Here is a 13,734-nt window from a genome sequence, read left to right on the forward strand (position 1 = left end):
ATATTCAGCAAAATATTTTGTTTGAAATTTAAAAGGCGCCATTTAATAGCGCCATCTGTTGGAAAACAACGTATGTACACATGCAAGCCAAACAGTTATCGGGCTATGTTAATAGCAGTGAATAAACAGCTAACAGCAAGGCACGCTGCCGGTTGCAAAATTCAAATTATGTAATTTTTTTTTTTTGAGCCAACATGGAAAAAATAATATTTTTATTGATTCCTTTGAATAAAATATGTCATTTGAGGTGCGGAAAATGATTTGAAAAAAAATATCGATAGTATTTAAATAATTTAATCACAGCGCACTGTTAATGACAGTTAAGCTTAACAGATGTGTATTGCGTCCCGGCTGTTATGTTAAATAACATTTGCGCTTGGTATTACATTCTCTTCCTCTTTTACAACGAAAAAAAGTGTAAATAACAAAACAGAGCGATAAAAGAGCTGAATAAATCTTAAAACAAAACAGTATGTTACAAATTGAATAATGGAAAATATTGTGCACAAATTCGCGAAGATAAGTTTTCAGCCAAAAGAGGTTGTTTTAACAGAGAATCGGTAAGTCAGAGAAAGCGAAAAAACCAGCGCAAAACTACAAAAAGAAAAAAAATACTTTTCAGCACTGCCCCATTCCACACCGCCGCGAGCAAATTCTCCTGGAATCTGAAACCAATGGCGGCGGCGGCGGCAACAAATGCATCCGATGCAATGCTAGACTCGGAAAGTGCTGACACCGATCAATCGGACGAGATAGACTCCCAGCAAAGCCGCGGCGAAGACAACGACGACAGCGATGCCCACAGCAGCACCAGCAGTTATCGCAATGGTCGTCGCGGCGGCGTTGCCGCCCGCCGACGCATGCCCTCCCGCGCCTCCAAGGACAATTTCAATCGGGTATGCAGCGCCATAATGCGCACCGAGGTGAAGAAAAAGCGCAAGGAGCTGCAGACCAACGAGCAGATGCTGCGCAGCATCGAGAAAATCTACACGAGCAAACGTATGAAAAAGTTTACGCCCGCCAATCTGGAGACCATATTCGAGGAGCCCAGCGATGAGAATGCGGCAGATGTTGAGGATGACAGCGAGGAGTGCGCCGCCATCACCAGCCAGGTGCGTTTGGTCAAGTTTGGTGCGCGCAAGATGCGTCGTGCCATCTCGTTCAACGATGGCCTCAACAAGAACAAGAATCTGATCAAGAAACGCCGCTTGAAGGTGAAGAAGACATTTGGCAAGAGATTTGCACTCAAAAAGATCTCCATGACCGAGTTCCATGATCGTCTCAACAAGAGTCTCGACAGCGCCATGTTCGATGGCGACGAGGAGCCGCCCGCCGGCGGCAGCATGGAGTTCAAACCGGCCGTCAACACATTCATGGATGACATGCAGCTGGCGCGGCATACGCCGGCATTCGAGTAGCCCACCGAGACTGAAAAACGGTTCGACAAATAGTGGAGGAGGAGGAGGTGGCTCTGTTGACCACATGCACTATGTCCCCCACCCGTTGGCATTTTTGTCGAATTGCACTGATACCAATTTAGCAAGTCTTACATAAGATTTTAAATTTAAGCTAGTTATAGGAAGTAACCGTCGAGCGTGAAAATAATTTAATCATTTGGCGTCGAGTGCCACAAATCTAATTTATGTTCATGTAGTTCATTTAATTTAAGCAAGAATACGATTCTGGCAAAGTCTCGTTTAAATGGATTAGAATTGTACCAAAACTGTAAATGTATCACAATTTTAAATTCCCAATATTTGCAACTAGGAACTGCGTAAATAACTCGCGTATTTCACTAGCACAAAAGGAAAACAAATATAAATGAATAAAAACCATTGAATAAAAACGCAAAGTTTATATTAAACGTAGTGGAAAGACATAGCCGCAGTCACTAATACTAATCAGTTGGTAAATAATGTGATCGTGGTGCTAAATTGAATAACGGCAAATGCATTAGCAAGTGCAATAAAATAAAACAATATTATTAATAAATATGTACATAAGTACGTCCACACAACATGCAAGAGCCGATAATCATAATTCGCGATTATGCATTAAATATCGACGCACAGCACGAAATTCAAACGAAGCAGAGAAACAAAACAAGAAAAGAAATATGTTTTATACAACACACCGACTCTTCTATGCTCTTACATTAAATGTTATCTTCTAAGTGAAACTTTTTTGATTTGAAAATTATAATGAGAGACGCACATTTGCGCTGTAGATTCTTATTGAACATTATGTAAAATTTAATTTCATAAATTATACATTATGCAAAATTAATCCAATAAATAAGGTTTTGTGTTTGTATTTTAAATTATCAAAAGTTGTTAGCACACATAAAATGTACTCAAAAGTTGCCAGCTTTTATCAGTTTTTCGTTTCGCTTGACTCGTTGTTATTCCCAACAAGCTTATGCTGCGAAATACTTCAAGGCGTTTGGTTAATAGAAAACCTCTCAGCAATAGCAGTCAATAGTTTTTTTTTAAATAACTTTCACAGCTATTATTAGACGAACTGCTCACCTTTTTATGTTTGTAGGTTTTTATCAAAGAAAAGCGTCCAGCCAGCTTAAACTTCAGTTAAAAGTTAAATGAAAATGGTAACCTCATTACTTGTTTAATACAAAAAGACCCTTTGATATAAAACTTTATAAAAAATATTGTCTTAAAGAATTTTTAGTTTTTGGATATTTTCTCAAATATTTTTTGTATTATATTAAAGAAAATATCCCAATAGATGCAAAAAAAATGTGAATCTTAACTTAATAGTAATAGTAATACAATAGTATAGGCCACATTTGTAATTAAGTAACAAATGCCATGCATAAACGATATGACTACCCACTGTAAGAGTATAAAGTAAGTAAGCAGCACAACAAACAACGGTAGCCGCAAAAAGGCGAACCAAAGCGAGGGGTGCAAACATTTGCATAATCGACGCCACCAACCGCTGCTACTGTTGTTGTTGTTGTTATTGTAGTTGCTGCTGCTGATGCAGTTGGTGCTGATTGTTTATTGTTTTTGTAGCCTCATTACATTCGAACATATCACCGATCGCGAGACGATTTGATTTATTTGCTTCGCTAGGCAGGCAAAATGAGCCCCGCAATTTCCTAAATCGACAAAAACAATAACAGCAAACCAAGAAATACTTTCAACACCAAATTAAAGTTATTTCAACGAATTAATTTAATTATAAATACATGCAACAAGTTAGCATGAGAAGTGGTGAGAAGGGGTGGGGGTATTATTTTTTGATTTCCTGCTAGGAAAATTCTTCAGCTAGCCGCATGCAACGAATGCAACAATGCTGTTAATTTGCCTACGACTGCGCGGTGCCCTGGCAATAACCTTGGCATATGGCATAAAAAAAAGAAAAATAATAAGAAGAAGATGTAGCCGCACAGTGGAGCAGCACAGCGTCAAAAATGTAGGGCTTGCTGGTTCATTCAAATTGCAGCTAAATTAACCGAGCACTGCCCACTGTTTGGCTCGTTATATGCATGTAATCAGTGCTTGCGGTATGCACTGGTTAACGGGACAGTAGCAGGGGCTGGCGGGGGCAAACAATGCAAAAGACAAATGTATCGTGTAATGCTTTTTGTTTCACTTACCATTGCCGTCAACAATAACAACAACTTCATATGTTTTTTTCTGAATGAAAGCATTTTGCCGCATGCTGCGCATTACACAGCCTACAATAAACACTCACACACACACACACACACGAACACAGAAACTTATACACACGCGTGATGTAATAGCACCAAAGCAAGTAGAGGATAAGTAACTAGAGTTACAGTTATGTTGGCTTTTTATATTTAAATGGTAAAAACAACAACGGACCGCGAGCCGACGACAACGCTAGCCAAAATTTTGCTAGCACACGCACTACGCGAATAACGCACACACACTAAACGAAAAGCCGCGCCAAAGGGCAGCATCATTTTGGGCGAATCAAAGGTCGAAAAGAAATGCGACAAAAGCGCAGGCGTAACAGAGAGGGGGAAGATAAAGTGAGAGTGGTGAGAGCGAGTGGGTGGCTGAAGAGCGCAAAGAGAGCGCGCATGCAAATATGAAAGAGGCAAATTGCGAATCGAAATTAATGCAATTGGCGGCGACGTCGCTGTCGCTGTCGCTGTCGACAGCGACGTCAAATTAATGCAGCAAAATAGACGAAATAATTAAAGTGGGCTTACAAGAAATTGTAGTAAACAATAGTTTATAAAAATGCTTGCAACATGCGCGCGCCGCCACAGTTGTAAGCGAGACGCTGACCGACACACCGAGAGTCCAAGTCCAACGAAAGTCAACAACAACAACAACAATAAAAAATTTTACGCGCCCGTCGTGGCAGTCGTAACGGCTTTTCAAACCAAACGGGAAACGTAGATGGCTACTGCAACGAGTTTAAATTAAAGAAGGAAGCAGTGTGTGTGTGCGTGTGCGTATGTGTGTGTGTGTTAATTAAGTTTAAATTAAAAATTAAATGCGTGTGCCAACAAGCAGCAGCAACAAAAAGCAACACAAATGTTTTTACAATCGGCAAGTTTTTCAATTATTGCCACATTGACAGCGCGCAGGCTGCTGCTGGCCTGCGTCGCTGCGCTGTCGCTGTCGCTGCTACATGTTGGCGGCTTCGCCGACGCGCTGGACTGGCAACAGGTTAAGCCAATGTATTTAGTGTCCATGTATCCGGGCCCGTTCGGCATGGCCTTGTCCCAGACACCATCCGCCACCTCGCTGTCCGCCGAACTGGACGCGGAAATGAGCGCCAGCAATGATGAGAGTCGAATTAGCGACAGCGCCGCCGACGCCGTCGCTGCTGAGCCCGAGCCATTGGTATTGAACCTGGAGACGACGCCACTGCTGGACAGCATGTTGCCGGAGGGTGCCATGGCCATGGATCGCATCTTCGGCGGCGATGTGGGCAATCCCCATTGTTTTCCCTATCAGGTGGGCATGCTGCTGCAGCGTCCCAAGGGTCTATACTGGTGCGGCGGTTCCCTAATCTCTGATCAGCATGTGCTAACAGCCGCCCACTGCGTGGACATGTAGGCAGACCATAAATGAAACCCGGAATGAATTCATATTCATCATTCATTCTTATACACAGGGCCAAACGCGCCTTGGTCTTTCTGGGCGCCAATGAGATCAAGAACGCCAAGGAGTCGGGTCAGGTGCGTCTAATGGTGCCCAGCAGCAATTTTCACATCTATCCCACATGGAATCCCAAGCGTCTGAAGGACGACATTGCGCTTGTACGACTGCCACACGCGGTCAGCTTCAATGGTGAGTCGCGAACCGAGCTAGGTCGATGGGCAGCTCATTCCGCTGTCTCTTCCAGAACGCATCCATCCCATACAGTTGCCCAAGCGGCACTATGAGTACCGCAGCTTCAAGAACAAGCTGGGCATTGCCTCAGGCTGGGGCCGCTATGCCACGGGCGTCCACGCCATTAGCAATGTCCTGCGCTATGTGCAGCTCCAGATCATCGACGATCGCACCTGTAAGCGCAATTTTCCGCTGTCCTTTCGAGGCACGAACATCTGTACGAGCGGTCGGAACGCCAGATCCACCTGCAATGGCGACTCTGGTGGGCCGCTGGTGTTGCAGCGGCGCCACTCCAAGAAACGCGTCCTGGTGGGCGTCACCTCGTTCGGCAGCATCTATGGCTGCGATCGTGGCTATCCTGCGGCCTTCACCAAGGTTGCCTCGTACCTGGACTGGATTAGCGATGAGACGGGCGTTCACTCGCACCAGGACACCACGGAGGCCATTTTCTTCGATCAGTATATCAAGAACTACGGCAAGGAGCACCAAAAGCGCAAACTGCGAACCGACCACCAGCCCGACGATGATGTGCCCGACGAGCTGGACGTGCATCCCCCACTGTCCGACGAGGACACGTCCGAGGATGTCAGCCGACGGCCACATTCCAAATCCAAATACGACTTTTATTTCTTGTAGCTTCAACAAAATAAACTTTTACTTTAAGCTGAGATATGTTTTGTTTATTTCCATTTTATCATCCCCTGCTTGACTCAGCCTGTCACTCGGTTGTCGACCTTAGAGACGTCTGTGAAAATCCTCATGAGGTCTAGTGGATCCAGGAGGATTAAATTCCAATGAGGGAGAGAGATCAAACCCTTTGTTGGAGTGGACGGAAAGGATAGCGTGAGGTTGATGAGAAATAAGTATGACCAATGGACAAATGGGATGTCAGGGGTTGAAGGACTGGATCAGGAGCTGACACCCAGAAGAACACATGACGTCCAATTGGATAATATATCTCTTTAATCTTATACAAGGCTTTTGGAGTTTCTCAAGTGCGATAGCTCTGTCTGACTCATAGGAAAATGCGACAAGATTTCCATCGATCGCTTCCTTCCAGGCGAGAGGACACCGCCTTGCACCACCTCGTCTCACAAACCTTAAGCTCAATATTCAGCGGCGAGGAGAGGAAGCACCGATGCGCAAATTAATTTCATATTTTATAACTGAAGCTTTTGGACAATTGGCCAACGTTTTTATAGCCTCAGAGATATACAGCTAGCTAATTGGGTCCCATATATATTGGAATTTCGCTTATATTTAATCAGACTAGAAGACACACTTTAACTGATTTCTGCTTCTACTACCAATTCCTACTGATTCATTAATAATTACATTGCCGATAAAAATAACGTGGTAGAAGGTTTTCACATAAGCTTACCAATTGCTTTCGATCAAGAGGAACTGATATATAATTGAATTGTTCTATCTGGACATTTAAAAACTTCCTTAAGCGCGTCCTTCACAATGGGTCACTGCTGAAAGTCTAATACATGACTTTGAGAATTCCATTGGAAAATATATTGCATTGTAAATTTAAAAATAATTAAAGTTACCTGAATACTTATCATAACCAAGTAAGTATTTCTTTTGACAGAGCGGTAAGCGCTGCTAACATGGCCAAGTTGTTGTTGCAAAAATAAGTCGTAAATAAATCCGTATTAGTAATTCTTTTAATGGACCTTATCTGAGCACCTGGCTTTAAGAAATTATAATAGGAAGTATCAGAGGTTGCTACGATCGTATTTCAAGTCCCCAAGTAGGATTATGCATTTAATTTCATTTTAATTTATGCTTTGCAACATTTAGACGCCCTTGTTAACCACACCGGTGTGCTCCTCGATCCAGTCCACATAGGAGGAGATGCGGGTGAAGACACCTGGCCAGCCAACCTCGCAGCCAAGGGCAATACCGAAGGAAGTAGCGCCAATCAAGGTGTTGCTGCCATCGGCAAGCACCAAAGGACCACCAGAGTCGCCGTTGCAGGTGGAAGTGCCGCCCGTGGTCTTGATGCAGATGTTGGTGCTGGACACAGCACCGACGTACCAGGGAGAGCAGCCCGAGTTGCTCATGATGGGCACAGTAATGTACTGCAGAATGTCGTGGACGGCAGTCGCGGCTAAAATAATAAAAAATTATTAACTGACCCGTCAATTGCGGTTCCCAGATAGAACTTACAGTCGGAGACCTTGCCCCAGCCGGAGGCAATAGCCTGTTCGCCGGCGTAGGTGTTGTAGGTGTTGGACTTGGCTGGCAGCTTGGCGGGCTGAATGTTCTCGTTGAATTCAATGGCCACGGGCAGCTTAATGACGGAAATGTCATTGCTGAGGGTGGTGGCGTCCCAGTTCTCGTGAACAGTCACGTACTTGGTCTCCACAAAGATGATCTGCTGGCCCTCCTCCTTGGCGTTGGTGCGATCCCAGGCGCCCAGATAGACATCCACACCGGTGGTCAGGCTGTCCGTGCAGTGAGCCGCGGTAACCACATAGCGGTCGCTGATCAAGGTGCCACCGCACCAGGCAGCGCCTCCGGCAACGTACAGCAAGAGACCCGCCTGGTAGGGAAACTGGTTGCGAGCAGCATCTTGGCCGCTCGTGATACGTCCTGCAGGCGCATTGTGGCGACGAATCATGGGCAGCTTGGGCTCAATGTCCAGCGATTTCAGGGATTGCCAATCCACGGCATTGGCGCCGAGAATGGCGGCTAGGAGCAGCACCGATGCGCAAACGAATTTCATTTTGATTAGAACTGAAACCAATTGGCCTAGTGGACACGCTTTTATAGCCGGAGAGTCAAACGGGGCTACCATATATCTTGGGCAATCGCTTATCTCAAATCGGGCTCGTAAATACATTTGATTTACGATTAAAAACTGATTGCTGTTATTTCTAGAGCTAATCCATTGATTATTCCTGTCGGCGATAAAAATAGCAGGGCGCGTGCTGCCCTGCGGATGGTGTCACGTCTTTGTCTGTGATTTATTCTATGAGTAACTTTAATCTTGAATTTAAAGGTTTTTTGATAAGTTATCAGTTGGTTTGGGTCAAGAGCAGAGAAACTCAATTAAGGTAATAAGCAAATAATAGGTAATAAGTAAATAACTAGACTGCGAATTCCAATCTCCTGAAGAGATTTGCGGCAGCTGTTAACACCTATGCTTCTTGAGCCCATTATCAGATGGATTGCACTAACCTTCACTTGGCATTGCATTGATCAGAAAGTCTAAACGACTTTCTGTGACTAGGTTTTACGCCGATGACCCCATCTTCCACTCGATTGCCTATCTTTAAGACATCTGCGAAGATCCGTAGGGGATGCGAGACAGATGAAATCCTTTGTTGGAGAGGATAGCGTCCGGATACCTATGAAGCTGAAGACAAACTAATGTAGCCCATGTTGGGATGGAAGGACTAGATCAAATCATGTGGGGTTAACGATTAGAGCAACATGTACTGTCCAGTATCTGTGACACGCTCACAAAGGGTTTTTGGGTTACCTTCAATAAAATAAATGAGAGGACAACGAACATAAATGTATTGCAAAATGTTGGTAGCTCCTGTCTCAGCTGCAAAAGGAATCCGTAATTAGTTGAGGTTCCCCAAAAGGGTTTCACGCAGAATTTACAATCGGAGACCTTGCCCCAGCCGGAGGCAACAGCCTGTTCCCCAGCGTAGTTTTCGTAGCTGTCGGACTTGACTGGCAGCTTGGCGGGTTGGATGAACTGGTTGAATTCAATGGGCTCGGGCAGCCTAATGATGGAAATGTCGTTCTTGAGGGTTTTGTTGTCCCACGCCTCATGAACAGTCACGTACTTCTTCTCCTCAAAGATGATCGGTTGACCCTCCTCCTTCGCGTTGGTGCGATCCTAGGCGCCCAGATAGACATCCACTCCGGTGTTCAGATTGTCCGTGCAGTGAGCGGCGGTAACCACATGGCGTGTGCCGATCAGGGTACCTCCGCACCAGGCAGCACCATCGGGAGTGTAGAGCATGAGACCCGCCTGGTAGGGGAACTGATTGCGTGCAGCGGTTTCGCCCTACGTAATACGTCCAGTGGGCGCATTATGACGACGGGCTTTGGGGTCAATGTCCAGCAATTTCAAGGAATCCCAGTGCACGGCATTGATGCCGAGTACGGCGGAGAGAAGTAGTACTGATGCGCAAATGAACTTCATGGCGATTTCAACTGAAGCTTCTTGGCCAAGGCTTAACTCTTTTATCGCTAGACGAGGTTACCTTACATCTTGGACAATCTAATCAGCCACGTCTATACGCCTGGGATTTTCCTTGGGAGCAACTTTAATCTGAACCGTTTTAGGGTCTTTTCGTCAGCTTATCATTTTGTTTGGGTCAAGAACAAATGATCAGCGATATGGCTTAATGGTTTTTACCCAGGTTAAATAACTCGAACAATTAAATATTGGTTATCAAAATGTTCTAATTCGTTTGACGACATGTTTGAACTTTTTTAAAACGTTTCAAAGTGCTAAGTGATTGAATATTTCACAATCGAACGTAAGAGCAAGACTTGAAAATTAAATTAAATTAAATTAAATTGTTAATAATTAATATGCTTAGCATATCTCCAAAGATTATTATTGTAGTTTTGTTTTTTATAAATTTGAAATAAATATTCTATTAATTAGCAGTGCAGCTAACTATAGAGACAATATGATATTTATTATGAACATTCGCACATTCAGATGCACTTCACTTCCTAGCACTTAAATTTAATGCACATTTAATTAAACAGTTTTTGCTGTTAACTCATTATAACTCCCATACACACACATAACTATAATTATGCTGGCGTATAAAAAAAAAAAAACAATAATAACATTAATACTAATAAGCAACATTCGAGCTGAACAGCAAAACTATGCAAACCCAAGAATTAAAACGGAAATGATTTTATTGAAATAATATTTATTTGTTCAATTGAAGGTTGAATTAATCTAAGTACATAGAAAAAAAAAGAAAGAACTCAAGACGGCTGGGTTATGCTCTATGAAAGTCAAGATCCAGAGGTAGAGCTCTTTTTGAGAATGATATAATATAATTTAAAGCTAGGGAGGATTTAATAAAAATTTAAGAGTGTTAAAAATGTCTGAAATATATTCATGCTTAAGCTATTAAATGAATAAATCATTTATTAACTAAGCATATCCCTTGTTTATACAATTTATGTTGTATTCCGTTATACAATTTCAATTATTGGGATCCACAATTATCTTAACAATGAGTCAAATCTTAGGATCAACAATTATCTACATTAATTCTTATCAATAAAACTATTTGATATTCCGTACTAATATTTTTATTCTTGGGATCCATTAGCCGCAAAAAAAACCTTTGGAGAGACAAGCTTAAGTGTTCAATAATTTTAAACAAATAATTTTCTGTGCAAAATATTTTATAATAGTACTTAATTCCTAGATTACAAATATTTAATAAAAATACATTATTTTTCTTTACATTATTTTATTTACATTCTTTTTCTGAAAAAGGCAACACAGCCAAAAATATGTTCAACAAATTAATTTGCATTTTATACACGAGCTTTTGCAAAAAATATGTTTGTAATAAATCAAAAAAAAAGCGACACCTTTAATTCATTATTAAAAATATAATTATAAATAAATAAAAAGAAAAATGTGCAAGGAGCTGCGTATTTAAGAGCTGTACGAAGTTTAATAAATTGTGTCAAACGAAAAATACTTTATCATAAATTTAAGGGAAACCTTAAATAAATACCACATGCAATAATAAAACAGCTGTTTTTGGGCTTAATTGCTGACATTTTTCCTGGACACGAATTAGCCGTCACATATTTAATCGATAATTAGCCGGATAATTACGAGATCGGTTGAAATAAAAGCGTATTATGAACTTTCTAAAAAAAACGTTCAAAGCAAATATATCAAATGACACCTGGCCCACAGACAAACGCACAAAGCCAAATCAAATTAGCCGAACGATGCGATTTGTATCTCAATCTCGATTTCAAGCTCAAAATTCACAACTCAAACTCGATTCTATTCAAGTGCGGGGTGCTATGAACCCATTTGAGACCGAGACCGAGACGCAAACTAAATGTTATTGTCCTTGGGCCGCGCCGCGAACGGTGCTAATTAAAACATTAAATGCGCGTAGAACTAGCGAATTGTAACTGAAAAAAAAATAAATAAGAAAAATAAAATATATTAAAATGAAATAAAAATATAAACAGCCTAACTAGAACTGGCTTTAACTGGATTTAGAGCGGAGTTTAACAACTTTCGCACTTGTAATAAGAACGAAAAACATGTAAGAGTAGTCTAGTCGGGAGTGCACGACTTGCAGATGCCCTGTAATGCGAGCAGCGTACTATATATCTACATCTACATCTACATCTATATCTACATCTACATCTACATCTACATCTACATCTACATCTACATCTACATCTACATCTACATCTACATCTACATCTACATCTACATCTACATCTACATCTACATCTACATCTACATCTACATCTACATCTACATCTACATCTACATCTACATCTACATCTACATCTACATCTACATCTACATCTACATCTACATCTACATCTACATATACATCTACATCTACATCTACATCTACATCTACATCTACATCTACATCTACATCTACATCTACATCTACATCTACATCTACATCTACATCTACATCTACATCTACATCTACATCTACATCTACATCTACATCTACATCTACATCTACATCTACATCTACATCTACATCTACATCTACATCTACATCTACATCTACATCTACATCTACATCTACATCTACATCTACATCTACATCTACATCTACATCTACATCTACATCTACATCTACATCTACATCTACATCTACATCTACATCTACATCTACATCTACATCTACATCTACATCTACATCTACATCTACATCTACATCTACATCTACATCTACATCTACATCTACATCTACATCTACATCTACATCTACATCTACATCTACATCTACATCTACATCTACATCTACATCTACATCTACATCTACATCTACATCTACATCTACATCTACATCTACATCTACATCTACATCTACATCTACATCTACATCTACATCTACATCTACATCTACATCTACATCTACATCTACATCTACATCTACATCTACATCTACATCTACATCTACATCTACATCTACATCTACATCTACATCTACATCTACATCTACATCTACATCTACATCTACATCTACATCTACATCTACATCTACATCTACATCTACATCTACATCTACATCTACATCTACATCTACATCTACATCTACATCTACATCTACATCTACATCTACATCTACATCTACATCTACATCTACATCTACATCTACATCTACATCTACATCTACATCTACATCTACATCTACATCTACATCTACATCTACATCTACATCTACATCTACATCTACATCTACATCTACATCTACATCTACATCTACATCTACATCTACATCTACATCTGCATCTACATCTACATCTACATCTACATCTACATCTACATCTACATCTACATCTACATCTACATCTACATCTACATCTACATCTACATCTACATCTACATCTACATCTACATCTACATCTTCATCTACATCTACATCTACATCTATATCTATAAGTAAAGCTACCTTTTACACTAAAAAAAAAAGAATTATTCTCAGTTTTAAATCATTTACAATATGTTCTGGATATGAAAACATGTTTTGGATGTTTCGCATAATAATTTGGGCAAATGTCAGTTACCAGATAGCCCCAGATACCACAAATTACGCAAACGTATGCGATATCTGAACAACACAATTCTGTAAAATATATATATTTTGTTTGTTTCTTGTTGATTAATAATATTGATTTCAGTTAACCTTTATTTTTGGGTGGTGGGCTTTTGATGAGGAGGCTGTGAGTCAGTCGACTATGCCAGCTGCGCACAAAAGGGGTTAATCCCCCGCATCTTATACGAGCATTATGAATGGACACTTCTGACGTTTTGGTTCGCTCGTGTGAGTGTGAGTTTTTGGTCTTTAATGCAAATTTGGACGCGTTTTCAACATGATTCACGGGCCGAACAGCTGGGGGATCGTTTGGGCTAAAAATATGTATGTATATTATCAAAGGCTGCGAAGCGACCATCGCCACGAGCTGATCAAGATCATATAACGCTTAGGATTGGACCGGTTTACCAGCTGGGCTGGTCCCAAGCACAGCTGTTCAACTTTCGCTGCCGGCATTGCCATTTCTTGTTCTTAACGACAAGTGCAGCGCCAACGAAGCTCTCGGCCGGCTCTCGACTTGGATCCGAGCTCGGCTCTTGGGGATTTTGTTTTTTGTTATTTGTTTT

General features: G+C 41.3%; 3 protein-coding genes and 1 pseudogene across 3 annotated transcripts; 2 read left to right on the top strand and 2 right to left on the bottom strand.

The window, feature by feature from the left end:
• The first annotated feature begins 386 nt into the window (after positions 1 to 386).
• tant (tantalus) lies at positions 387 to 1,846 on the top strand. Its single transcript, XM_064690237.1, has 2 exons — positions 387 to 560; positions 623 to 1,846. The coding sequence occupies exons 1-2, from the start codon at positions 490 to 492 to the stop codon at positions 1,416 to 1,418; spliced, it is 867 nt and encodes a 288-aa protein (XP_064546307.1). The 5' UTR covers positions 387 to 489; the 3' UTR covers positions 1,419 to 1,846.
• Positions 1,847 to 3,969: 2,123 nt separating this feature from the next.
• LOC135433893 (chymotrypsin BI) lies at positions 3,970 to 6,007 on the top strand. The gene is made up of 3 exons (XM_064690180.1): positions 3,970 to 5,059; positions 5,122 to 5,297; positions 5,353 to 6,007. The coding sequence occupies exons 1-3, from the start codon at positions 4,536 to 4,538 to the stop codon at positions 5,973 to 5,975; spliced, it is 1,323 nt and encodes a 440-aa protein (XP_064546250.1). The 5' UTR covers positions 3,970 to 4,535; the 3' UTR covers positions 5,976 to 6,007.
• A 1,114-nt stretch (positions 6,008 to 7,121) lies between these two features.
• On the bottom strand, positions 7,122 to 8,109 carry LOC135433919 (brachyurin-like). Its single transcript, XM_064690210.1, has 2 exons — positions 7,518 to 8,109; positions 7,122 to 7,458 (listed from the first exon to the last, which is right to left on the bottom strand). Exons 1-2 carry the CDS (start codon positions 8,074 to 8,076, stop codon positions 7,145 to 7,147), a joined length of 873 nt encoding a protein of 290 aa, XP_064546280.1. The 5' UTR covers positions 8,077 to 8,109; the 3' UTR covers positions 7,122 to 7,144.
• A 667-nt stretch (positions 8,110 to 8,776) lies between these two features.
• Positions 8,777 to 9,513, bottom strand: LOC135433854 (chymotrypsin BI-like; annotated as a pseudogene).
• Between the last annotated feature and the right edge of the window lie 4,221 nt (positions 9,514 to 13,734).

This window comes from Drosophila montana, unplaced genomic scaffold, assembly GCF_035044405.1.
Source record: "Drosophila montana isolate Dmon_TW-CO22-7 unplaced genomic scaffold, ASM3504440v1 contig_3240_1, whole genome shotgun sequence".
NCBI lineage: Eukaryota > Metazoa > Arthropoda > Insecta > Diptera > Drosophilidae > Drosophila > Drosophila montana.

Excerpts from the sequence above, each read along its gene's own strand:
- LOC135433893 (XM_064690180.1), top strand. The coding sequence starts at position 4,536 with ATGTTTTTACAATCGGCAAGTTTTTCAATTATTGCCACATTGACAGCG. Across the intron at positions 5,060-5,121 it reads GCCGCCCACTGCGTGGACAT|GGCCAAACGCGCCTTGGTCT; the intron begins GTAGGCAGACCA and ends TCTTATACACAG. Across the intron at positions 5,298-5,352 it reads ACACGCGGTCAGCTTCAATG|AACGCATCCATCCCATACAG; the intron begins GTGAGTCGCGAA and ends TGTCTCTTCCAG.
- tant (XM_064690237.1), top strand. The coding sequence starts at position 490 with ATGGAAAATATTGTGCACAAATTCGCGAAGATAAGTTTTCAGCCAAAA. Across the intron at positions 561-622 it reads GTTGTTTTAACAGAGAATCG|CACTGCCCCATTCCACACCG; the intron begins GTAAGTCAGAGA and ends AATACTTTTCAG.
- LOC135433919 (XM_064690210.1), bottom strand. The coding sequence starts at position 8,076 with ATGAAATTCGTTTGCGCATCGGTGCTGCTCCTAGCCGCCATTCTCGGC. Across the intron at positions 7,459-7,517 it reads CTGGGGCAAGGTCTCCGACT|CCGCGACTGCCGTCCACGAC; the intron begins GTAAGTTCTATC and ends TTATTATTTTAG.